Source organism: Microchirus variegatus (assembly GCF_963457635.1).
Source record: "Microchirus variegatus genome assembly, chromosome: 20".
In the NCBI taxonomy this organism is placed as follows: domain Eukaryota; kingdom Metazoa; phylum Chordata; class Actinopteri; order Pleuronectiformes; family Soleidae; genus Microchirus; species Microchirus variegatus.
In genome coordinates, this window is record NC_139821.1 from 20,151,183 (window position 1) to 20,176,509 (window position 25,327).

Genomic DNA, 25,327 nt, shown 5'->3' on the forward strand with positions numbered 1-25,327 from the left:
GATTTATGAATATACACAGTGTAAAAAAAAGTATGAAAAAGTTTTCACAAAATTTTAAAATGAGTGTAAAGTAATATAATATAACAATAAGTATTAACTTAAGAACAACAGACATTTTTTTTAACATAAAGCTCTGACATTATCAAAAGTAAAAAAGTTGAACATGAAAATACAATTGATTATTTTCAATGCTCAACTATAAGATACCACAACATTAATATTCAAAACCATTTCAGTTACAGCTCGAATTAAAAAATATATATAAATCAAATCATCATTAAACTCAAACTTAAACTCAGTGTCTCTGCATCGGAAATTATCTTGTCATCAATTGTTTCTTTGTGTTTCTTTCAGGCCTTAAAAGAATAATGAAGCATTTTGGTGCAAAAATGCAGAGTAGTAAACCAGAGCTGGAGGCGAGGATCGCGAAAATCTCCACTGCAACTACATATTTCCCAGGAGAGCTGACATAGGCGGGAACAAACGCCACCCAGACTGCACAGAAGATCAACATGCTGAAGGTGATGAGTTTGGCCTCGTTGAAGTTGTCGGGGAGTTTCCGAGCGAGAAAAGCCAAGAGGAGGCAGGAGCAGGCGAGGAGGCCGATGTAGCCCAGAACCAGAGAGAAGCCCAGTACTGAGGCCATGGCACACCGCAGCGTCACCTTTGACCCCTGGAAACCCAGGTCATGTTGAGGCACAGGTGGGCTGAGAGAGAGCCACACGGCACAGATGATGACCTGCGTGAAGAATATTTACAGTGTAACTTTGATGCATGAAGAAAATAAAGTTTTGTTTTCACACAGAGACAGGAACAATTGAAAACACAAAATGTGTGAAAAGATTTTCTTTTTAACTTTTTCTTTAAGAACTGTTAAAATGCAAAAGTAAAGGAAAAAATATCACTCAGAGAGAAATAAAAAGATTAATCTGAAAAGGTGAAAGAAGTAACTAATAAATAAGAAAAGGCTCATATTTAATCGTTAAATAATTTATGCTTTTGTTTTATATTAATGTGTGTATATGTAAAACCCTGATTCATACTTAATTGTTTGTTAAATCCACACCTGTATACTGGTGAAGAAGCAGACACTTCCTCTCTGCTGACCTGGACCAAACCACTTCATCAAGGTCTCAGCTCCAGGACGAGCCGAGCGGAAAACGGCCAGAACCACCATGGTTTTGACCAGAAGGCACGAAACACAAAGAACAAAGCTGATGCCAAACGCTGCCTGCTGGAAACGACAAGACCAGACTGACGGACGACCGATGAAGAGCAGTGAGCAGAGGAAGCAGAGCTTCAGAGACAGAAGAAGCAGGAAGCTCAGCTCAGAGTTGTTGGCTCGAACCTACGGGTGTGATTCACATCAGAAGAATGAAAATGTAAAATCAAAGTTAATCAAAGCTGCAGTCAGTCTTGTATAAAGTATTTGAGCAGAAATTGACTTTGGTAGAAGTTGAAGTCACATTTTTATAATATTACTTATGTAAAAGTCTTTAAGTATATGACATTTACTGTACTTAAGTATCAAATTTCATTTTTAAGTCATATTAATGAAGTAAGGAGTTAGGATTGAGCATTTTTCTGATTTTTTTTGGTAGTAACAAGTAACAAAGATAGAAGTATTTGTTACTTTACATTATATAAACAAACGCCTGTTACAGTGTTTCAGTCAATCGGCAACACACTACACACACTCTCTCTCTCTCTCTGTTTGTCACTATAAGAGTGTTTAGATCTCGTGTCGCCCGGCAACATGCCCATGCTGTACTCAGGAAGTGATTTGTTTGTTGTAGTAACAGACACAATCAACAGTGTGAGTAAAGTCAGCCTAAAAAACCCCAGACATTCTTGTTTCTGCCAGCTCCTGCTCTGCTGCTGTATACACGCAAACGCTCCCTCAGTCAGATTGTACAGTTTTGCCTGACAGAGTCTGTTTTCACATGAAGCAAACACATGTTACATTCTATCTGAAGAATGACAGTAATGACCGAAAGTTACGTACTGCAGATTTAAGCGGTTTTCTTACCATAGGCGTTTGATGGTAGTAAAGAAAAACCAGTAACACAGCTGTTGTCACTGTGGCACCAGTCACTGCTGCTGTTGTCAGAGTTATACCCAACGTTTCGTTAAAGGACAGGAAGTCCAACTGTAGAGGGACACAGGAGGTTCTCTCCGCATTGGACCAGAACTCAGGTGGACAAGGTTCACAGTGAGGAGAACCTGACAGAAGAAAGAAAGTAAATGTTTCTGTATCATCACAAAAAGACAGAAGAACAAGATCTAAGTCAGAAAACTTGACGGATAATGAGCTATACTCTATATACACCAAGAGTCTGACAGCCAAATAATGAGCTGTTCTATTCATCAATGAAGAGACCGAGAGAAAACCACAGAAGGTTTGTGGATGTTGTGAAGGAGGACATAAGGACAACAGAAGAGGACACAAGGGATAAATGATTTCATTGTACTATTAATTTAATGATCTCATCACCAGTTATGTTGCTTATTTCTCCCTCAGTACATGGGATACAGTCAAAGCAGCAGACTGGTTCTCCCTTCCTGGTTGCCACTCTGGTTCCTGGACGACAGCTCTCAGTGCAAACTGAAACAGGCACCTGAACAAAAACAACAAATCATCTTCTCGTAATATTCTAATAATCTGTGGTCAGAATAATTTATGAAACATTTGTAAGCTGGAAGACACAGATGATCTGACCTGACTGGTTCCTGTTCTCCACTGAACAGCTGATTTGTTGAAGTGGAGATCAAATCCATCCACATGACCAATCAAAACCAGTTTCAGTCTTGAGCCATCTGCAGTTCTTTGCCAGTTCACCAAGTCATACTTTGCTGGAGTGTCAGCTCCTTCAAAATAAAACATCTCCCCTTGTGGTGAGGTGAAGTTCACGTTGTTTAGGTGCTGCAGCAACTGGAAGAGACACATGGAAGAAATGAGGGTTCCACAAACGAAGAAGAGTTTTTGTTGTGAAACCGTGATAATCAGGTTTACCTCCTTTGGTTTGATGCTCCTTGGAGAGGAACATGTTGAGATGTTGGAGGAGCAGGAGAGGAGGCTGTGAAGAGCATGAGCTGCAGCGTAAACAGACAGATAGATGTTATAAGCCACTCTGAGCTCAGAGGTGTCAGTGAAGGGATGCAGCACCCCCTGCAGGGATTCTGTGCCACTGCAACGTGGTGGAGAAACTGTCTGAGCTGAGGCTTTGGAAGGCGATGAAGAAGAAGCACTGGAATATGAAGACGCTGTGTCCTCGACACGGCAGCCAAATTCCTGTTCCCATAATTCTTTTAAGAAGTCATCGTCAGGACGACGGGCTGGGTGCAAATCTCTGAGATAGTTTTCAAATCCTGGCATTTGTGAACTTCGAATGGCGACGCCAACAACACCAGCTGCCATCGCTGAGACATCAGAGTCTTGGAGAAGAACATCACTGGTGCTCCAGGCTTCACTGGCCAGAAACTGTCTGTCCGTCACCTGTAGGAACAGGACACCATCTTCACAGACATCAACATAATAACCTGTTTTCAAAGATTCTCCTTCCATCTATAAAAATTCTCCCGTCAGATCCTCACATTGAGTTTTGTAAGTTGCAGAAACAGTTGATGGACGTCAGTGTACCAGCAGAAGATCAGAATCACTCTCGCTGTAGACGCTTGAATTGTGAGAGCAGCTCGCCTGGAATCTCTGTAGATCGTTGATCTGTAAACAGTCTCGATGAATTCCACACACACACCTTTCCCCCGAATCTCCTCCTGAAACTCCTGAAATAATGAAGTCAGAACAGAAAAAAAAAACCACTTAATGTTGTGTTCTATCAGTGAAGAGCAAGCATTGTGTGAGAGTATAATCACAGAAACACCTGAATGGCCAAATGTCCATAGTTTGTGTCTGCAATCACAGCTCCGACCCACGTCCAGCGGAAACGAACTGCGAGTCGAGCGATTGCACGAGCCTGATAAATGTCACTGGGAATAGTTCTGAAGAAATTAGGAAACTTGCTTCTGTCGCTGAGACACGGACAGCTGGCCAGATAACTGATCTGAGGCAAAGACAGAAAAACATTTTAAAAATGATTAAAAAAAAAAAAAAGAAAAAAAACTTTCCTGAAGTCACGAAACTCACAACTGGAACAGAGAGAGGCCCTAGAATCCTGGACAACATGATGCCTGTCGTTGATGAAGAAGCGCCGATCAGCAAAGGAACAGGCTGCAAATCTGAGGATCATATATTTATATTCATCTTATACACATAGAAATAATATACTCAACACATTTATATGTTTTGGGTAACATCTACTGCACGTCTGTCCGTCCAGGGAGTGGATCCCTCACCTGTGGTTCTCCCTAAGGTTTCTACCCTTTTTCCCTGTTATAAGGGTTTATTCCCTGGTAGTTTTTTCTTACCCTGGTCTAAGGACAGAGGATGTCACCAACCCTGTGAAGTCCTGTGAGACAAACTATGTTTTGTAAACTGTGTGCTACACAAATAATGAATGATTGATTGAATGATTTGATGTCCTCTAGATCGATTCAGTAATGGATAAACTTATCGCGGACCTAGACTGGACATTCCAATTAACGCTGTTTTTTAGTGTATATCTGCGTCATTACCTTGTTTACGAAGCCCTGAAGGTTCGAAACAAACAGTTCAGCCACTGCTGAGAACGCTTTGATAAATTGTAATCTCGGGCTCAGCGAGATCTCTGAAAAAACCCGGTCCGGTTACGTGAACAGCAGATCGTCCCGCTCCGGGCACTAAGTCTGGGCACATCCGGTTGCATACATTGAACCGTAGAAGAAGAATAACGTCCGTTGTGGAGGTGTTTCACGAGCGACAGTGTCTTCTGACTCTGGGTCTGACTCCGGGTCAAAGTCATAAAAGGGACTGCGGCGGGGAGTCGTGAAGAAGCTATTTTTAAACATTGTTGAAACAATGTTTTGATAATGAGTAGCAGTGCATCCACCGTTCCAGAGGGGGGAGCTGTGCTTCTGAGAGCTGGTGTGCTAATTATGTCACTTCTGGGTATTGGCCAATCACAAGACAGTTGGAAAAGCTCTACACTGGCTGGCCAATCACAACACAGTCTGTCTTCTGAGTGTGCGATTTCAGTCTGAAACACCGCAGCTGAGACAAGCGTCAGTAAGGAGAGATTTCTATCGGCTCGTTTACAGCAACTAGGACATTTTTGACCATAAAAACAAGTTAATGTATGTAAGTAGACCTCCATAACTAACATATAAGTGCAACAGGACCACTCTATGTGAGCTTTGACAAAAACTTAGTTGTTTTGATGTTCTGCATTTACAATGACAATAAAGAAAATCCGCTGATGAAAACTATACTGAATGAAATGTCTTTTTCAAAATCCAGTAAGGTTTTGGTGCACTGATGATGACTGCATTAAGTATGTAAAGAACTCACTGAGTGTTCAAATGCATTCAAATGTCTGAGTTTTTATCTGATGAAATAACTGATGTGGTGTGGTGATGATAACTCCCATCCACCGGCTCCCTAGGTTGCGGATAGGGGAACGGCCTCCAGATATAGAGGTTATGCTACCCGGTAGCCACCCTTTCCCGGGTTACGGCAGAAAGTATCAGCAGCAGGGTGCTGGTTTTAGTCAATTGCAGAATCAGATAGACGTGATTGCTGGAATTGTTCTATTTGGGTGTTTTGCAGATGATCTTACAGACAATGGAGAAGGCCCTACATTCCGAGTTTAGTAGGAAACTGCGACTGCAGGAGAAGTTGCGACCCTTGTCAGTTAATAGCAATTGAAAAACCAATCATTAAATAACTGAACCTATGAACCTGAGTCTTTTTATAAATCTCAAGTGTTTTTGAACCAAAAACTACAGTCTTTTAACTTTTGCTCAGACATACTCCACACATTTCTGGTTATATTTAAAGGTGCCTTATGTAAGAATGTGGCCAAAAACGGTTACTACAGTCAAATTCAAAATACCAAGGTCTTTCAGGTGTTGTTTTTTGTGTTTTTTTACTTTTTTTTACTTTACTGTAAGTTTTACCTTCTTGTTTTTTATTGGGTACATATTAACACAATCCTCATATTGTGTTAAAATAAGTTTGACCTGGCAATAAATCCAATTCAGATTTGTTTAAGTAAAAAATAAAAAAAATAGAGGAGCCACAAATCACATTTGGCAACTGGAAAACTATGTAACTGTTTACACCAAAACTGTAACTACAGACACAACAGGATAATCGTTTACATTACAAACAAACAGTTTTCAATCCTTAGAATAAACACATACACACTGATATCAGACAAACCAACCAAAGACGAATCTTTACTTTTACCACAGATGTAACAAAATATGTTACATCTGTGGTAAAACATTATTAAATTATTATTATTAAACATTATCTAAACATTATTGTGATTTAATCTGGAGAAAAGGAGCTGTACACAAACATCCATGTATTCTGTGATACAGCTTTAACTCCTTGTATAAGATCCAGTGAATCTGAGTCAGTTGAACTCCGTCCAATTAGGTTAAACCTGAACGTGGATCTGTATCTAAATCAAAATTTATAATCTCCATAATTTTCATCCACAGAAAGATTAATCCTAATCTGCTGCTCACACTGACTACCAAATATGAGCTATTCTATACATCCACCAGCACAACAAGCTGTTATCTATATCCACCAAGAAACTAACTGCCAAATAATGAGCTACTCATACATCCACGAAGAGGCTGCCAAATAATGAGCTATTCTATACATCCACCAGCACAACAAGCTGTTATCTATATCCACCAAGAAACTAACTGCCAAATAATGAGCTACTCATACATCCACGAAGAGGCTGCCAAATAATGAGCTATTCTATACATCCACCAGCACAACAAGCTGTTATCTATATCCACCAAGAAACTAACTGCCAAATAATGAGCTACTCATACATCCACGAAGAGGCTGCCAAATAATGAGCTATTCTATACATCCACCAGCACAATGTGTGCCACACAACAAGCTGTTATCTATATCCACCAAGAAACTAACTGCCAAATAATGAGCTACTCATACATCCACGAAGAGGCTGCCAAATAATGAGCTGTTTTTTTTTTTTTTAAATCTACCACCAGACTGAGAGCCAAATAATGACCTGTTATGTGACGTTACGTTGTGGGGTTTTGTAAGTGAGGACGTACTTGTTTGTGCAGGAGGATCAGAAGCTCCAGATGAAGCTGTGATGTTGCAGGTGTCTGTGTTTCCTGTGATCAGAGACAGTGCAGCGCGCAGAGACCATGGATATCGACCACAGCTGTCAACGATACGATAACCCAGCTTCACTCCAGGCAGCAGCTCCTCGTTTGCATTCACTTCCTCCACTGCAAAAGCTATCGCATACATGTGTTTCACTGACTCCAGATCCAGACTGAGACCAAGGACACAATGAGAAGGAGGTCATTTGTGACGTTAAATATAAAAAACAAAGATCTCCAATGTGTCAGATGATTATATTATAAGGGGAAAACAAGAGGTCTGTGATTACAAACACTTAGGATTGATTTTAGATAATTGAGTCAAATTCAATAAACGTGAAGAAGATTTCTAAAACTATAAAATATTTGTATATCTTCATTGTTTTAAGTTAATCAGGCACACATTTTTAGTGTTGTGAGTTGTTTGGTTCTTCTTGTCCATAATATTTAATTGCAGTGTCGACTGTGTGATAACCTGCATATGATAAATAAATGAAACTGAATCTGTTTAAAAATGTCAATAACCTTGACCCATAAGCGTATCCAAAGACGAGAGAATAAGAGAATAATAAATTAGGAGCACAGTGAACGTCAATTGTAAAATGTCACATTGTCGCTCTAAGATTGGATAAACAGGTCAATCAGACTATTATAAAATTCCCTACAAAATTCAATCAAATATAAAATCCTTAACTTTGAAGATTAAATTGTGGTTCAAATCAAATCAGAGCTCGACACGTTTTAGCTAGACTATGTGTTAGAATTGTTGTGCGTGTATATTTGCTGTCATTTGCATTTGCATTGTCATGTATTCAAAGTTTTTATAATACTACTAATTGTACTTGAGCCCACATATAATTAAAATGACCAATCGCTATAAACTGTGAGCAGCACATCAGCTTTATGCTCTGTCCTGAAACTTTGTTCAACTAAATTGCCCTTATTTAAATAAAAACATACAAATTAATAAGCATACAAGTAGAGTAGATGAAGTTACCCAGTGCAAGGTTGAAGATGTGGTGCTTTGGTGAAGTCCTGCTTCACAGATGAAGGAATGTAATGGACATTTAAAAGTCCACCAATGATCACGTCTCCATCCTGATGGAGGCTCCTGATGTTCTGCGAGGACAGATGTTTGCAGACGATGTCCTGCGCGGTCTTCACACCCATCAGTCTGCTGAACAGCAGCAGCAGCAGCAGAGACACAGTCCAGGACACAGAGGACATGGACGCAGCTGCTCCGGACATTTCAACCTTCTCTTCACTCTAACAGTGAAGTAAAGCACACGAGTCGCCTGAAGCTTCGTCGACCTTAGCTCAGAAAAATCTCACAGAAAATATTCAACAAATGTCAAAGAAGAAAGAAAGTAAAGGTGGAAAAATCTGTGTGGGAACTAATGTCTGTCCTGACAAACACACATACTGACACACAATGACGCACACAGCTGCTCAGTGTCTGTGTGAGGTATTGAGTTGAGTTTTTATAACGTTTTTGAACAGAGAATCAAACACGAGCAGTTGACAATGAAATTGCTGCTCTCTGGAGTGTGTGTGTGTGTGTGTGTGTGTGTGTGTGTGTGTGGGTGTGTGTGATGACGCAAAAACTACTGTTATTAAAAACAAGCGCTAAAAGGCTGATGCAAAACTAATCATCATAAATATCTGGGTAAAAGTAAAAAAAAAAAAACTACTAAAAAAAACAAAATAATAAACAATTCCAATGCAAATGCAATATTTGTTTTTCAAAGTCAAAGATGTGAAGTTTCTCCTCTGTGCACAAAAAATAATTACTCAATTAATTAATTTCTCTGCTTCAAACTGAACAAAAATATAACATGTAAACAATAACATTTTTGAACGAGACGCCACATTTCTCTGTTTTACATCAGTGAGTCTGAGGTCAGTGTCCATAATACCAAGACACAGCTTAAGATGGTGGGACAATTTTGATTAGTAATTTTTTTGTATTGACTTGCAGCACACTCTGCATCTGGAGTGATTGACCTTGGGATCTTGGTCAAAGGCAGTCTTGGATATTTGTCATTAAATGACACATTTTGTCTTTGGAATCTTCCCTTCCCATACATCACATCGTCATTTTCTCTCTCTTTCTTAACGTGACTCGCTCATTGTTCTGCACCGAATCTCACGTCTCACTACATCAAGCAACGCAGGGTATGAAACAGTAGGTGGCGTCGTAAACAAACAAGGGAGACATTTACCTAAATATCAACTTCACTTATTTACAGCACAACATTCAAGCACTTTCAGAAACCTTCACATTTTCAAATTCACAAACTTTTGATGATTTCAAGGACCTGTGGGAACCCTGGTTACTGTATGTCGAGACAGTTTGGCTAGTATTTTATTGACTTTCAAATCATTCTTATTGATTTATTTATTTAAATTTTTCACTATTTACATAGTGGTGGTTTCTCAAATTGCTGAGAAAATGCTTTTAGTCCACCACTCTTGATTAAGCTGCACATTTTGATTTATATTTGGATTTTATATTATTATATTATGGATTTTCTTAAAGCTACAAATGAGTTTTGTAGTAAAAAGTGTGAGTATTTTATCAGGTTTTTCATATATTTCACAGGTGTGTGAATAAAGCGAAACTAAGGATAAAGAAGAAAAAGGCAGAAGGATCTAAAATATCGTCTGTGAATGAAAATCACAGAAACAAAATAAAAGTTGATTTAATTTGATTAAATTCACAGATAAAAGTGCATGATGTCATTGATCTGTTGAGGATTTGTTTCAGTATCTTTGACTGTTATTTATCTATGAAGTTTAATAATGTGCAGCAGCAGCAGGTTGGAACGAGTGAAGGGAATTTTATTCCCAGAGCAACAGGTGTTATGTTCTTCAGCTCTATTAAACACTTATTTCATGAGCAATTACATCCCATTATGTTTAAAGTGCTAAGGGTGTTTGTGATATTTTCAGCTGCAGTTGTTTTCTTGGTTGTCATTTAGAGTCAAACAGGAAGTTGGTTTAAAAAAAAAAACTGACAAAAAACAAAAACTTCAATATTTTATAGCATTTGTAGAAAATGCTCAAGTTTTCCAATGAGCAACAATACAAAGAAAAAAATGGATGGTGTAAGACTTAGAGAATAATTAGAAATAAAAAAAGCTCCACTCAGACTTCCACTGTTTGTTTGTGGCCATTTCATTAAGTTTTGCAAAATAAAATAACCACAGCCAACAAGAGATTATTTTTGAGGTCTTTATCAAAGCGATTATCAAAAAAAAAAACCTCAAATATTTTATCATTCACACATATTTCAAGGACATCAGCACTTTTGTGCCGGCCCTGATGCTAGTGAATAACAATGCAACCACATAACGTTCTGAAATGCACAGTTGATTATCAAAAGACAAAACGTGTTTTAATCCCTGTATGTGACTGAACACTAACGTTATGTAGACGTTAATGAAAACTCACCCCATAAGAAGATACTGGGTCAGCGGTGCTGGCATCACGTCATCATCTCAGACAACTACTGTGTCTGTCCTGCTCTCTTTCGGCCGCTAAATAATCCATCTGTTTGTTGTTTTTGCGACGATGAAGTCTGCTAATGTTTATGCTAACACATTAGCATAAAGATCGCTAGCTTAAAATGCTAATGAGCAGAAGAACAGAAGCAGAAGTGAGATCTGTGTCTGTCTCTGTCTTTGTTAAGAAGTACAGCCTACTTATTTACTGTTAGACAATAGTCGTCTGCTTTTTGGAACCTATGCTGTCTGTGTGTGTTGTGACTATGATGGTGATCAAAACCTCGCATAGAATGGTTGGTATGAAAAACATCCATGGACTGTTAACTTTTCTTTGGGCTTACTCGTGGCACCTTACTGTATCATCAAAAGTTTTATCTGTGACGTAATGTATGACTGCAAATGTTAAATGTTGAAAAAAAAAAAAAGTACAGCCACAGTTTACTTCTTCTGTGGTTTTTCCTTGTCCATCTTCATTCACCGGTGAACACACACACACACACACACACACACACACACACGCACACACACACACACACACACACAATGTGATATCGCCACACCCTAACTAGGAATCGATTCACAGGGACCAACAACCTAACAGGAAACAACCCTAGTTTAAATACAAGGTTTATGGTTTTAAGACCCACAATACTGTGATTTGAAGCATGTGGTGGCTTCTTTGAAACTTCAACTTAATAATTTTAAAAAATTTTGTGACTGGGAGTTTTGAGGAGCTGAGGACTCTGTTGATGATGCAGCAGACTGAGGATGAAGACTTTAAGAAGGAGAGAAACCATTGTGGAAGCTCAGTGTTTGTTCCGTCTGTTGATACTGGTATTGTTGAGGCCAGTCAAGGATCTGGCTGCTGCCGAAGCTCCTCTGCTGCTGATAGAAGCTCCGTGTGTCTCTGCTGTTGTTGAAGGTCTTAGAACTGGACAAACCATTGTGACAAGGCTGATGAGAGTTGGATGTTCTGTGGAGGAGTGAAGGCTTGAAGTTGTTCTGGTGTGGTAATCGGACAGCTGATATGAAGGTTCTCTGGGGATGGATGTTCTGAAAATGCTACATGAGGTGCATATGAAGCGAAGTGATAATGTGACAAATTCTGTTTCTGTTCGGTCTAGTTGTGAATGGACTCGTGATTTTGGTAGATAGCATGGCATTTGGTTGGACTTATTAGCTCCTCCCACTGGCTGCCATGTCTTCAAGAGGTCAGCATCATATCCACTGGATCCTCATCAACATTGATTTCAACTTTGTAAGAGAAAAAACTTATTATTCGGCCTTCTCTAAAATCAGCTCACATTCCCAAGCACAAGCCTAAACAACTCAGGATGGTGCCAGCCGGGCATGAGGCGCCAGATCTGTTATTTTTTTTTGCTTTTTTGAGTTAGTTGTTGTGCTAGTTTATGTTTAAAGTCACGTTAAGTTCATGTCACTTTTTGGTGTTGGGTTTGATTTTCACTTCCCCTGCACTTCATCTGTCTTGTCACATCTCCCCTAATTCCCTCATGAACTTCAGGTGATCCTTAATCACCCGCACCTGCCTCTTCCCTATAAAGTGTTCCCAGTCCCTCTGTCATGTGCCAGAGAAAACATTGTCTCCAAGTCCGTCGCACTCATTTTGTTTATTAAGTTTTGTTTTATTTTTCAGCTTGAAGAAGATGAGCTCATGTGGCTTTGTTTGCTTTTGCAAGAGGAACAATAAAAAGTTCTTGAATCATTTGTCTACTGTAGTTGTGAAAGCACCCTAAGTATCCTAAACTCTGGGACTCACAGGCAGATTGACAGAGGATGCCCAACTGTCAACATCTACTTTTACATGTTCAGCATTGTTTCAGTTCTAGTCAGATCTGAGCTGCTTCCAATAAAGCTTTTCAGCTTAACTCATCTCTGACTCAAAACTTCATCCTTGGTTGGCTCACTTAAGAAACAAATCTCTGCAACACACTTCACCAAAGTTATTTCTAGTTGTCATGGAAAAACCTACAGTAACAGTTATACCTTGTAGAAGAAGCCCATTCTGTCTCAGATGGTGTGAGATATTCCACCTCCTCATGAACTCTCTCTTCTGCATCCTCAGGCTCTTCAATTCAAAAAATGTTGTTCATACCATCACTGTGATGCTTCTCAAAACCCTGAACATCTTTAGCAGGTGAGGAGCTCAGATTGTTCTCCACAGCATCAGCCTGAACATGAACCATCTGTTCACCTCAGGTTGTAAACTGACACAGGTAACAGCACCTCCTCCAGCTCAGTAGTTTCTGGACTGGCGAACAAAGATGGAGCAGGTTGATCATGATTTACAGTATTAATGCTTTGAGGAACATGTTGGGAATGTACCAGGTGGCTGCATTGGTCTTGAGAGTAGACCTTAAATCTTTAAGAGGTTTTGGAGTGGTGGACCTGAGGTTTGACTGAAGGGAGGGACTAAAACGATACAATTTTGAGAAACCACTTTGTTCAGCAATGGTTTCAAACTGACCATTCTTTTTTCCCATTAAAAAATCAATCATGAATAAACATTGATACATAATCAAACTAAATGTTTATATATATGTGTGTGTTTTTAAGGTCCAGTGAGTAAAATTTAGGAGGATTAATTATTGCGAATTGAAAGTGAATCATAACTTTAACATAAAAATGTTTTTTGTAGCTTTAGAATAATATTTTTAAAAGACCTTGCTTTACAGATGCTGCCATTTTAGCGCTGCCATTTTAGCACTGCCATGTTTCTGCAGCAGTACGAACGGAAGAGTGTTTCACATTCTGATGCAGAAGCTCACTATGAAAATAAGGATGACTGGCTCCACCCACATAAATTTGATGCATAAGCCAACAGACAAGATGGAAGAAAGCACAGAGAGAATGAAGAGATTTATGAAAGAGTGATTACATCCTTTCTGGTCTGTGAAGGCCACCATACCACCACCATACTCACTTTAAATGTTACAAGCCAATTTCTCAATATCAGTCTCACACAAACCGACTCTCAAGGACAAGATAAGAAGACATCAGGAAGTGTGCCAATAAGCACTTTTTAGATTAACTCTTAGCTTTATCAAATTCTGTTTAATCCTACTTTCTAGGTAATCTTAATTTGTTATTGCTATTAAGTTATGAATTATTCAGATTTTTATAAGGAGATGCTCGACGACATGTGTCAGTTTTGTCTTTGCTGATGATATTAATATGTTTAAGTGCTACCAGACCGGAGAGGAATACAGATTCACGGAGTGCAGTGCATTTATATCATCTTACTGGGACTGTCTCTGCAGAATATGACATCATTTCAGTGCACTGCATTGTGGGTATAGATATGTTGATTTATTGTCCACTTGGTGGCAGCACAGCATCTTACTACAACAGATTCTCAGTGTCGTAACAGTGAAACAGCTCCTGCTGTGAGTGCCAACTCAAGTAATGTCCTTGAATCTGAGACAAGAGACAAAAAGGCTTGATGGCGAGTCAAAACTTCCCCTGCATAACATGGCAACCCAAGCAAGTTTCCAGGAGTGCATGTTGCCATTGTATCACAAAATTCACATGTCGACAGACCATGTTCATAGGATGAATGGTCATCTTGGGTGATCTGTGGTTAGGTTTAGATACAAAAAAACCCCCACCATGTTCAGGCTGGGAAGAGACAATGTTTTCATAACTCCACAATAATCCACGAAAAGTCATCTTCTCATCTCAAACTGTCCTCAACCTGTGCCTTTGGTACGCTCCACGGTGGACTATTTTTCAATGGTACACATCACCACCAACCCAATTCTGGTGACTAAAGCACTTAAGAAATGTTGATATGGCACACATAAAATGATTTGCCAAAACATGACTGTCAAAATATCTACTTCAGAATTTCAGAAAAGAACAGCAATTGTTGTACCATTCAAAAGTCAAGCAAGGGACAGACGCTGACTTGCCGTCACTAAAAACATGGCTGCTTATGGGTGATTTTAGCTAATTAAAGAGGAACTCCACCCCGGGTTTTTAAGCTGACTCCACCCAATGCCAGTTTGGGTTTGTATTTATAAAGCGCTTTCTGGTCTTGATGACCGCGACAGTCTGCTTTACACTACAGTTTAAGATAAAGATAAAGATCATTAAATGAGCCTAGTTAAAAAATGTGACATAATTCCCCTCATAAAAAGAGATAACAGCCAATCAATAATAGTTCCTCCCTTTAAATGAGTGGAGATGGATTACTTGGCAAAAACTGATTTTGAAGGCACATCTCTCTTGCAGCCTCATGAATTAAACATGGAGGCACTTGTTTATCTCAGGATGCAAATGCAAACATAGGTGATGATGTTAATGCCAGTCATGCTTCCGTGGCTGACAGCCCTGATTAAAATGAGAAAAAGTGGCTTGGTGAAGGCTAAGCAGGGTTCACAGGGGAATACTAAGGGAGGACCGTTTCTCCTTAATCACTAATGTTTTGCGGGTTTACTTTGTGGTGGTATTTAAAGCTTGATATGAAAATATAATCTTAATGGTTGACGGTAACAACACCTGCACACATGCACCTTCATCGCATTTCCATATGCTCCTCTATTCAGAAAATAAATGGACAGCTAGCTGTGTAGGTTAATGAGTATGTTGACTTACAATCATCTCACCAATTAGTGTTGCATGTCCGTAGAACCTTGGTAATGGGAAAAGCTATGTTCCTCATGAGGCCTGCTGACTGTGGTGTCTCATTACTCAGAACTGGAAAATGATTCCAGTTCTCAGCCCCATGCAGCACAGCTTAACTGCTGTTGGGATGCAAGAGAAAACATAGCAGATTAATAATTGGCTCCTATTCTTGCAGCCTCTTCAGTCTCCAGTGTTCAAATCAGATCCCACATCATACTGACCTGTTTCCATTTTGTTTAGCACAGCAGGCACAGAGAACCAGTGTGTGGGGAAAAACAACTAAACCTTCATATTGGACTGTATGAGCACATTTTTTTGTTAGCTGATTTGTGTAAAACAAGGCTTGGCTCATCGTTGGATAGGTGATGTACCATAGTTAGCAGCAAAGTCTAGATTTGAATAATGTTTACTTTCTGGGGGATTGTGAGGGATCAGGCAGGCAGCTATTATAGTATTTACCTTTTTACCAATGTAGAAATCTGGTTGTGGGTCGTCGGCCTCTAAATCTTTACACCAAGAGAATCACAGTCAAATACATGCAAAGGAAATAGTCCAAATTAGCTAGCTTATGCAATTCTTATTCTGTCTCTTCACGTCCTGTTGGCCGATCCAGTCGAGACGGTGATGGACTTGCAGAAAACTCATTCAACGATTACACAATAGGTCAGCAGCTGCTGGACTGGGTTTCACAGGAAGCAAGTCAGAATTGGATGTCCACCCCAGGTCAGACTGATAGTAGTCTGACAGAGAGACTGACAGTAAGAGAAAAAAAAAGACGTTTTCAAAAAATTGAAAGTAAAAGACAATAAGACGGATAGATGATGTCAGTGACCCCGAGACTGCGGCAGACTAATTTGCACTTAAAGTGGAGAGAGAGAGAGAGAGAGAGAGAGAGCGAGAACAGGCAAACGTACTCTTACTGCCAAGTGCAATTTAGCCCGAGAGGGCATGTTTAAGATGAGAGCACAGATAGCTGAAATAGAAAACACAACTCAGTGACAAAATGAATGAATGAGAAGCAAATGAGGGGACAAAGCAACAAAAACAGAACGTTTTGGGCAATTCTTAATGTGACACTGTTAAAACACAATTAATAATTGAATTTATGTTCATGGGTTATTGATTAGTTATCTACAGTATTTGGCAATTAAGTTTAATTTCAACATGTGAATATAGAAGATCTGTAGGAATGGGAGAACATTTGGGGACAAGAAGGTTTCTGGTTCCTGTTTTGAGCAGGCTGTGGTTGGCCCCAGTAAACAGAAAGCAAAAGAGGCAAAAACAATACTCCAACAGGTTTCTTTTTAAATAATCCACATTCATATGTAGATAGCAGCTAACAGAGATTAGTCAGCGTCTGGTAAGGATACCATATTTGCCAACTAAAGAATCTCCCAAAAAAAGGAAACCAATCATGAACACGTCGACTGAAAAGCCTCTCAATCATTTTGAATGGACTGCTGCCAAAATGTTGCGCCAGAAGTTGAGAAATGTTCAAGCTTCCAAGCATTTGTGCAAACGTCAGCCAATCAAATTATGCCCAAACAGAGGTCTTAGACAACATTGTTTTCCCTTTTTGCTAATGGTTGTGGTCAGAGAAAGTGATGCCATAACATCAGCATCACTTTCAAGATTCAATAATTTATTATTGCCATTATGCATGCACATAACAAAATTGTGTTTGGTAACTCTCGCAACATTAGCAACTCTTGCTATGTAAGTATCCGTGACAGACACTTCTCTGCTAATCACTGATGGCTGCCTCTCGCAGCAAGTGTCAGGCCCGTCCACCATGAAGAATTAAAGAAACACCTCGGGGGTTCCTGGACACACAACCTGATGGTCAACCTTCGGACAGTGTATTACCATCCATAGTCCTGGTTTAGCTTTTTCATTTGTTATGGACTTCCACCACCAGCTGGTGAGGAAAGTAATTTCATCTGATGAATCGGTGTCACACTCAATCTTAATTTTTTTTTTGTTGTCAGCCCAACGGTCGGCGTTTGGTGGCCTAATATAATATAATAATATGCAGATGAAAAGTTTTCTCACTTACAAGACTCTTTCTCTAATTAATCCTCATCTGCAAAGCCTTATAATCATCATTATAAAAGTGTTTAGCATAGCAATAAGGCACCTTGGTCAATGTCCTAAACTGTGCCTTGAATTTGTGGCCTCTGGGCCTCGAGATTCCATGAGAATTCCTCAGATTGCTGTTTCAGAGGCTGCGGGAAGCCTAATTTAAAGCGGACCTAGACCGGAGGTTCCAATTAACGCTGTTTTTTAGTGTTTATCTGCGTCCTTACCTTGTTTAAGAAGCCGTGAAGGTTCTAAACAAACAGTTCAGCCACTGCTGAGAACGCTGTGTTTTATTGTAATCTCGGGCTCAGTGAGATGAAAAAACCCGGTCCGGTTACGTAAACACCGGTTCTCCAGAGCAGCAGATCGTCCTGTTCCAGGCACTAGTCCGGGCACATCCGGTTGCATACATTGAACCGCAGAAGAAGAATAACGGCTGTTGTGGAGGTGTTTCACGAGCGACAGTGTCTTCTGACTCTGGGTCTGACTCCGGGTCAAAGGTCGTCAAAGGGACTGCGGCGGGGAGTCGTGAAGAAGCTATTTTTAAACAATGTTAAAACAATGTTTTGATAATAAGTAGCAGTGCATCCACCGTTCCGGGGGGGAGCTACTGGCCAATTACAAGACTCTGCCTTCTGTTTGAGAGAGTTGAGTCTCAAATCTCGCGGCTGGGAAACACCGTCAGAAAAGAGGATTTCTATCGGCTCGTTTACAGCAACTAGGAGGTTTTTGACCATAAAAACAACTTAATGTATGTAAGTAGACCCCCATAACTAACATATATGTGCGACAGGACCACTCTATGGTGGGTGGGTGTTTTTGAAAAGTTAGTTTTGGCCTATCATACACTCACAAGATGTTGGTTCGGTCTCTGAAAACACACATTTTAGAAGACTCCTGCCAGGGTTACAATTTTCACAATTTCTGTTCACAGTGTATAATAGACTGGGAACACAGAGGTATTTGGCTTGTACTATCACAGTGTGCGCCAGTGTCTCCGTTTGACGTCAAGTCTCAATCATCACATTTATTTAAGACGCGTACACACATACACAGCTGCTCTCCAAATATGTTCACAGAGACGCTTGAATGACGTCTGAGTTTGAGTAGACAAAATCTTTTTCTTTTAAGATGAGGAAAACCTCATGTGGACTTGACATCAGTGTACTCTCATCTTGTTCTCTACAAGGACCTCACAGTATCTGATGGCAACTGTGTGGACAGTACCAATACAGTAGATGCTGCTTTGTGAGCACTACCCAACCCCCCACCACCCACCACCAGGTTTCCAAGCAGCCTTCATACCCAGACAGACCTGCTGCGCCGCTGCTTTTAATGTTATTAGTTAAAATCCTTTTCACGTCCAGAAAGACATCAATAAATAAAGTTGTCTGGTAGGAGTCTGGAAAATTGGTTGCAATAGCAACAACGCTGCAACTGATACCAACAGATACATCTCACCCTTTCTTGTCTGCTCATTAAAGCTCTGTCCTCAAAACACATAAACTCACACTGCCCCGACTATTGCAAGAGAACAGAGCGCTGTGAGGACAGCTTTGTTGATACTGTATACATCATGTCTGAATTACCAATAATAGGTAGGCACGCCACTCAACAAATCAATCTATTTCCTTTTGACAAAATGATTGTCGTTGTAAGGTCTACAGACACTGGATGCTTTTAGTTTTCTTCCCCAAACAACTATATTCATCAATATCAAGAACTGAAAAGGATTTCAGATAATAAGGTTAAAAAGAGTAACACATTATGAACTATAGGTTTGCCATGCACCTTGAACTGCACAGAATAAGCCAGAGGTCTCAAACTCGCAGCCCGTGTGTCACATGCTCCCCTCCATTGCTCCATTCATTTAATGTGAGCCACCCCTAACCCTTAGTGCTTATGTGGCACAGATCAAGGCATACCCTTGCTAAATTTCAGTGGGAGTATTACACAACTCCTTATATGGACATCCTGGTTGTGTGTGTGTGTTAATAGGTCACATATTCAGGCTTTACAAAATGTGTTTGATTAATTTTTTCATCAATTTTGTATTAAGATATCTTCTGTTGACCCTTAAAGGGGAAAGCCAGAATAAGAAGGTTTATAGATTCATTTTGCATTAAAGAAGACTTTTATTTTGGAATTCTGTGATTTAGTACATAGATACAAGAAGACCCAGGTTCGAGCCCCGGTTGGATCAAGGGCCTTTGTGCATGGAGTTTGCATGATCTCCCCATGCGTGTGTGTGTTTTCTCCAGCTTCCTCCCACAGTCCAAAAACATGCAATCTGGGGATTAGGTAAATTAGTCATTCTAAATTGACCATAGGTGTCAATGTGAGAGTGAATGGTTGTTTGTCTCTATGTGTGGCTCTGCGATGGTCTCAAGAGTGTATGGCTGCAGACCGCACCCTCCCTTTGCGAGCCTCCTGTTTCGAGTCATGAATCCACACCGCCAAGGAAAACAATTTTCAAAATAAAATATTGCGTTGGGAACCGCTCGTCTGTAGCCAAAAACATAAAATGACGCTGGTTAATTGTATAAGATGTATTGTTCAACATGAGATTTATGTGCCACACTTTAACCTGCCTCAGTAAAGGCCAAAGTGTATGGCTGCAGTCTGGATCCTCTCGTCTCGTGCCACCTCGCTTATTTTATAATTTTCAAAATAGAAGCTTGCGTCTGGTATTGTTAATAATTGTGTTTTAACCAAAGAGTAAAGTAATCATGCTAATACTTATTAGTATATACTTATACTAATACTATACTAATACCAAACGAAAAAATGGAATGGAAAAAATGTACTGTATTGTTCAACATCTATATCAGATAACCGCATCAATGGAAGTAACATAAGAGTTGTGGGAAGTCATTCTTACACAGAGCCTCTGTTGGTTAGTTTCAACTTTCAACAAGTTAAATGGTAGGTTTAATTATAATTTTTTAATTAATTATTTGTTTTGTGTGTAAAATATCAGTTAAAAAAATCACACACATACTTTCAAGTTTTTACTAATTCTGACAGAATTGACTGCAGAATCCAGGGTGGGGATGTTCGGCTGTTCATCTCAAAAACACTGGTGTGTAGCTTAAGGAAAATCATACAAACATCAAGTTAAGCGACCATTAAACTAATTTAAGCTGATATTCCCTGTACCGTTTTGAATGGCTAAGAAAAAGGTAATATTATTTTTAGCCATATCCATATCAGCTCATATCCATAACCACAAATTCACTAATCAAATACTCTGTACTCACCGTCTCAAAAAGGAAATCAAACAGTACATCAACATAATTAGTCAGTCTGAAAATAAGTAGGCTAAAAATACCCTAGTATTATTTTCTTTGATTCCATGTTTTTGGAATGACTTTTTGTGTTTAACCTGAAATGTATTTATTTGTGTCTTCTCCTGCATTCTATGATGTTATGTATCTTAATTTTGATGACATCAATTGTTTCTGCTCATGAAGAACAACAACAAAAGTTACGCACTGCAGCTTTAGTTTCTCCCTCCTCCCTGTCTTGGTTACAGCTTGGCTGCTGGATTCTGTATAGACACTGACGGAATGCACTGATGTGGAAAGAGGAGCATATTCACACAAGAATCAGAAGCTGGAGAATCTCAAGGTCAGTTGCTGCCAGTGTGTTTGGAGAGACACAGCTGATTTATGTAATGCATTGCCACATGGCTGAACATATACTTGTTCAGTCAGTCTGAGACTCTGCTTGACACAACACAACCACCTGTCAAACAATAGATCTGGTTCTGTTGCATCACTTTTTATCTGGTTTTTCTTTTCTTTTTTTTTAACATAAAATAACATTTGAATTTTCACACTGAAGGGCTATAGTCCGGATTTAAAAAAAAAAAACAGCTCCACCCTATCTTGCAGGAGTAGATGCAATACTTGTATTTACGCAGCAACATTCTCCACTGCATTATGTAGAACTTTAAGGGATAGTTTTGTTTGAAACGGGGGTGTATGAAGCACTATTCAGTGACACCCTGCCATTTTCAAGACAAAAACAAAAGAACTGAACCATGATTTTTGCATAGATTTGAAAACAAACAGCAGAGAATGTTGTTGCCCCATAAGAGGCGCAAGTGACAAACTTCAGTAACATGCTAATTGTACTTTGAATATTTCCACAACTTTAACATGCTGTCAGCTCTTTTCTTTTGCACAATATTTTTGAATATTTGGAATGGGATTAGGGATTTTACCACATTACATCTGTAATATTAATGGCCAGTCCACATAGGATAAGATCTCAGTAAAACTACCAAAAGTGCTATAGGGATAAAAAGCTAACACCTAAAACTGGACCAGTGAGCAAATGCAGTTTAACAAAGCAGCAGATAAGCTTTTGTTGCTGTCTGGCACCATGTTAAACCACTAAGTATTTCAAATATGGAATGCACTAAAGATTGTATTGTATTTATATTTTACAGTATGGTGTTCAACAACTTTCCTCTGCTTTCCCCAGTCAACTCAAATACTGCATGAATTGTGTTCAGAGGACCAGCATCTCCCATGCATGCTAAAAACAATGATTTTCTCTGTGGACTTTGGTGCAGTAGAATGAGTGATTTATTTTTGCGTAACTGCGGGGGAACAAATTTAAAGTCTTATTACTATGGTGGTATGGTATATATGGGTATGGTAATTCCTTCCATTCAGATTTTGCCCAGAAACTCTAACATGTCACAGGCCCACAAAAGTGTAGAGACAGCTTTACATTCCTACATAAAACTCACAAAACATTTCATTCATAAACAGGCATGACAAGCAGCAGCGTTAGTAAACACACCGATGAGATTTATTTTGTTGTGATTTTACATTCCACAGTTGAACATCTCTGTTATTTTTTTTTTTCTCCTATTTTATGATTAATCAACAGACACAGTACTGATGTTAAAGGTTGACAGATCACTTTTGTTGTCCATATCTGGTGTCCACAAAGCAAGGAAGTTGCAGTATCTCTGTTCCAAAACCACTTCAGCTTCAGTCCGTCTGTGTCCGACAGTTAAACGATGGGTTTGTATTGTTGTGAGGAAGCTATTATGGGTTCTTCTAGGTGAAAAATAGTTGTGCTGCTTAATCTGGCTTACTATAAGCCATCTGTATATCTGTGTGCCTCCCTGCTAATGCACCTCTTGTTAGGCGCAAATTTTTAATGGTTGTAAGTTTGACCAGAATTATTTACACATTGATCACAGCCTTAAATATAAAGTGTTATATATATATACACACATTTATTTTATCAGGTATCAAGTGGACAGCTCTTCATGTGTGAATGCACCCAAATGCTTCAGATCTGATCACTCAAACCATGTAGGTTACTAGTGTGGGACGCATATACGGCACACATTTTTTTTTTACATGAATGCAAAGTTGTGCTCATGGCAGAAATTGAAAAAACGACACGTGAATAACAATTTGGTTTTCATTGCCTTAGATTAAATCCACCATCTTACACCACCATGTTTCTACAGCAGCCTGAACAGACAAACTAGCCAGTGTGTGTGTTTTGTAGCTGAAGAGTATGATACAAACTCAGATGGAAGGAGTCCTATCTAATTTACAAAAGATACTCAAGTTCCCTGAGGTGCTTGGGAAAACAAGGTGTTTGCAAGGTGCAGTCTGCATTCTCACCATGAGATGTCACTAATTATTACACACTGGACCTTTAGCCCTGAAACTAGCTGTGTCTGTTATGCCTTTGTAACAAGAGTTGCTAATGTCTCTAAAGTAACGGTGATGTCGCGTCCGCACTTCAACACAAATGTGGTCTGACTGGCTAGCACCTGTTCTGGAATATTTTATTATTTCACTGCAATGTGATTGGCTGGCGCTCACGCTGCTACTCAGATAGCTTTCCCCTAACTCCTGCGTCATGCAGCGTTGACTTATTGAAACACCTAACTCCCCCCACCCCAAAAAACGAGTAAAGTCGAGTCAAGCCGAGTGGTGCTGATGGAAAAGCCCCATTAACCCCCTCTTATGAAAAAATTCCAAGTGCTAAGTGAGGGAGAGTGGGGAGCATTGTGGGTCGGTCAAGTCTCTCAATTATAAATGGGGACGGGGTCTAGCACAACAAGACTTGTGTTGATTGGACAAGATCGTGACGACAGAGCGTACCAGTCACGCAAGAGGACACTAAGAAAGGCAATGGCAAAATTCAAATGCAATCCCTTTTTTTTTAGGGTTTTAAGTTACACTTGAAACTAAAAGTATGCTTACAAAGTAGCTTAGCTTATTAGTAGCACCACCACAATATTGACACTAATTAACACATGATTTATTTGTCATTTTCTGAAATGATTCAAAATTTGAATCATTTCAGATTCCAATGTCATATCATGGTAAAACTTTGCGAGATTATTGATTCACCCAACTCCTCTCTCTCTTGCACAAATTAAAATGAGAAATGAGATGCCACTGCAGTAATAAAAGCTTGTCCTTGTGTATATAGTGTAAACTCCATTATACTTGATGCTGAATAAAACTGTTGTAGAGGAAGTTTCTTTCAGTTTTACTAAAAAGCTAGCTTTTTGATGTCAGCTTCTTGAAGGGGATTAATTCCAATTATTAGCTGTACATAATTGGTGACAATGTGATTATTCTACAGGACTTTCATTAGATACTAGTGGTATAGTCTGTGTTTTAGTACACAAATTCTGTGGATTTGTGTGGATTTGGGTCAGACAGAAGTTTATGCGAGTGATTATGCTTTGGCTCCACTTTTGCCCTCTATGTCCTCATCTCTGTGTGTGTGTGTTCCCTTTTGCTGTGGCAGGTTTGAGCAGCACGACTCTTTACATCCAGCAGAGTTGAAGCAATTTCATGCTCAATTGCATTATCAGCTTGTGTCAAAGGGAACGTCTACGGTTGGAAAATAATATACCATGACCGCAAGTAAAAACTCAGGGCCAACAACGCAACACAATAATATCGATGTGTTATATAATTAGCTGTGACATTCTATAAATCATTTTCTTTCCCCATTACAAATGGATAATTCTATTTCATCTTGAAATGTCTGTGATGCTCATCTTTAATATTCCAAACTGTTATGAGAGATAATGGTTTTCTATGTCATTACCTCAGAAGTTTAATTACACAGTTAATTGATGATGATGATGATGACTTCTTAATGTCATTATATGTATGATACGATTGCAGTATGTCTGTGCCCTGCCCACACAGTTTATGCTCTGATTTTCTCAGGGGAATGACTTCATGCTAAATCAGATTTTGCGAGGAACATGATGAACCCAGTGCGATGAGAAATTTGACGTCCAGATCACCAGAAAACCATGTCTGATGCCTCAAGATAACATTATAATCGAATTATGATAAAACGCTCTCACTCTACCTTATTACCCTGGTCTCCAGTAGTGTATGTCTAGGTACAGAAGGGTAAGTGGTTTCCGTTGAACCCTTTGAAAGTGCAGTCGAAGAAGCTGTGATAAAAGCATTAAATCACATTAAAGCTGTCACATGAAACACTGCACTGATCTTTTTTTTCCCACTTCATCCTGTTGCATTTATTTCATACCAAGTCACTGTAAACTTCATTTAAAGACAGCACTACTTCATTTCCTTTGGTCCTCGACATTACTGAGTTATGTATATAACCTTTATTTTAGCAGGAAGTAATTTTGAGATTAAAAAACCCTTTTGTGAGTGAGAGATACATTTACAGCCACATCATTTTCACACACTATTCTAGAGTTCCAGAACTACCATTACAGTAGATTGACATGTTGATTGGTATCTACACTGTGGAATGTAACCATGACACATCAAGCACACTCAATAAGCCAATTGATCTTG

The 25,327-nt window shown here is 39.3% G+C and overlaps 1 protein-coding gene across 1 annotated transcript; it reads right to left on the reverse strand.

The window, feature by feature from the left end:
- Nucleotides 1-316: 316 nt before the first annotated feature.
- On the reverse strand, nucleotides 317-8,424 carry LOC310941863 (extracellular calcium-sensing receptor-like; the record flags this gene model as incomplete). The annotated part of the gene is made up of 11 exons (XM_083907111.1): nucleotides 317-739; nucleotides 1,067-1,348; nucleotides 2,030-2,223; nucleotides 2,495-2,618; nucleotides 2,720-2,932; nucleotides 3,014-3,496; nucleotides 3,661-3,783; nucleotides 3,882-4,061; nucleotides 4,145-4,236; nucleotides 7,201-7,427; nucleotides 8,252-8,424. The coding sequence occupies 11 exons, from the start codon at nucleotides 8,422-8,424 to the stop codon at nucleotides 317-319; spliced, it is 2,514 nt and encodes an 837-aa protein (XP_083763237.1).
- Nucleotides 8,425-25,327: the final 16,903 nt, after the last annotated feature.